Source organism: Macrobrachium rosenbergii, chromosome 9, assembly GCF_040412425.1.
Source record: "Macrobrachium rosenbergii isolate ZJJX-2024 chromosome 9, ASM4041242v1, whole genome shotgun sequence".
Lineage (NCBI taxonomy): Eukaryota > Metazoa > Arthropoda > Malacostraca > Decapoda > Palaemonidae > Macrobrachium > Macrobrachium rosenbergii.
In genome coordinates this window covers 19,576,177-19,577,661 of record NC_089749.1, presented here as the reverse complement: position 1 = coordinate 19,577,661, position 1,485 = coordinate 19,576,177, and the positions used below count along the sequence as shown (strand labels likewise).

Below are 1,485 nucleotides of genomic sequence, written 5' to 3'. Positions count from 1 at the left end.
ATATCTAGCCAGCCTACAACCATACCTTCCTGGCCTCGCCGGCCTGCAGTCGCCCTCATCCTCACTACCTTCTCCGAGTCTGGCACCTCCCTTGCCATATTCCCCACCCTTGTCCACCAGCCAGGGCTTGCAGGCACCCCCTCTCACACCTTTAGCTCTGAGGAGGGACGACGCCGAAAGGCGCCAGGCGTCTCTACAGGATCTGCGACTGAAGGCCCGCGATCAGGAAATGAAGTTGAAACTCCTGCAGAAGGCAAGTGAAATCACGGCGTGAGGTGGTGTTCCGACAACCCTCAAGGAATAACTCCTGTGTGAAAAACGTTCCTTACAACGGCACCGCTGCATGAGAAAGGACGTCAGGCACTGCGAGACTAAAGGACAGACAGACGTCGCCACGGACTGAGCGCTTATCCTACACTGAGAGGATAAGTACAGGCTACAGTGAAAGGTGCTTAAAAATCACACGAAGAAGTTGCATCAGCATCGTCGTGAAAGACACGAATGATGACCCACTGGATGCTCTGACATAAATGATGCTGTCGCCTAGTGAGAATTTCTAGACTGTTTACACTGTGTGATATGCTGAACAAATGCACAAGAGAGACAGTATCTGTATCTCATCTTGCGTTCTGCTGAAGAGGGTATGCAACAGGAACTTGGTCAACTTAGAGGGCAAAGTTGCTGTTCGGTTTTTTCTTTCTTTGGCACTACAAGAGACACTTCGAGTCACTACGAGAAATAGATCCCTCTCCGGTGCTCTGTCATAATCAAATCAAAGTAATGAATTTACTTGGCAAAACGTTCGATTTTCTCAGAAATTCTGAGGTATTTCTCAAGCCAGGAACTGGATGAAGATAAAATAAATTACATTGTTTTAATCACTACTCAAATAGAGACTACTACTGGTGTGTGTGATGTGACACTATGACGAAAATATAATGTGAGATTTATTGCATATCTTATTGAGAAAAAGTATTTCTTTTATAGACCTGATTCCGTCCAATGTTAACTGCATTTTAACAATATTTTTAATATTTGTTAAATATCTTTACAATTATTTCATGGTTGTAACTATTTACCAATTTATATTGTACATAGCATATTTAACATACTCCTTTTATTTTCTCTCTTTAGAAACCAAAGTTAGTTTTCATCCCCATGGTGTATAATCATGAATTGACCTTAATAAATATATGAATAATTCAAAATTCATTCACTTTCCCAAATTCATTTTTATTATGAATATGTCTTGTTAATACAATTCAAAAATTACTGAAGGTTATTCTGCTAAATGTACTGTATAATATGCATGTATGTATGTATTAATCAAAGTCTGTGAAGTGTCTTATAATTTATGAAAATTAATTGCTATAATAATAAGCACAAGCGGTAAATAATTTACTCCAAAATGGTTCACCAGAACAAAGAATGACTGGAAGCGAACGATAAGAAAAAATAAAGTCTTTAGAGAAACAACACTGAAAA

General features: G+C 39.4%; 1 protein-coding gene across 1 annotated transcript in view; it reads left to right on the top strand.

The window, feature by feature from the left end:
- LOC136841527 (homeobox protein aristaless-like) overlaps positions 1-1,208 on the top strand; it is a 21,476-nt gene extending 20,268 nt beyond the window's left edge. Inside the window, exon 4 of the mRNA XM_067108483.1 lies at positions 1-1,208. This exon is cut by the window's left edge and continues 446 nt beyond it. Within this exon, the coding sequence (XP_066964584.1) occupies positions 1-274 (274 nt within the window). The 3' untranslated portion in view covers positions 275-1,208.
- The last annotated feature ends 277 nt before the right edge of the window (positions 1,209-1,485 follow it).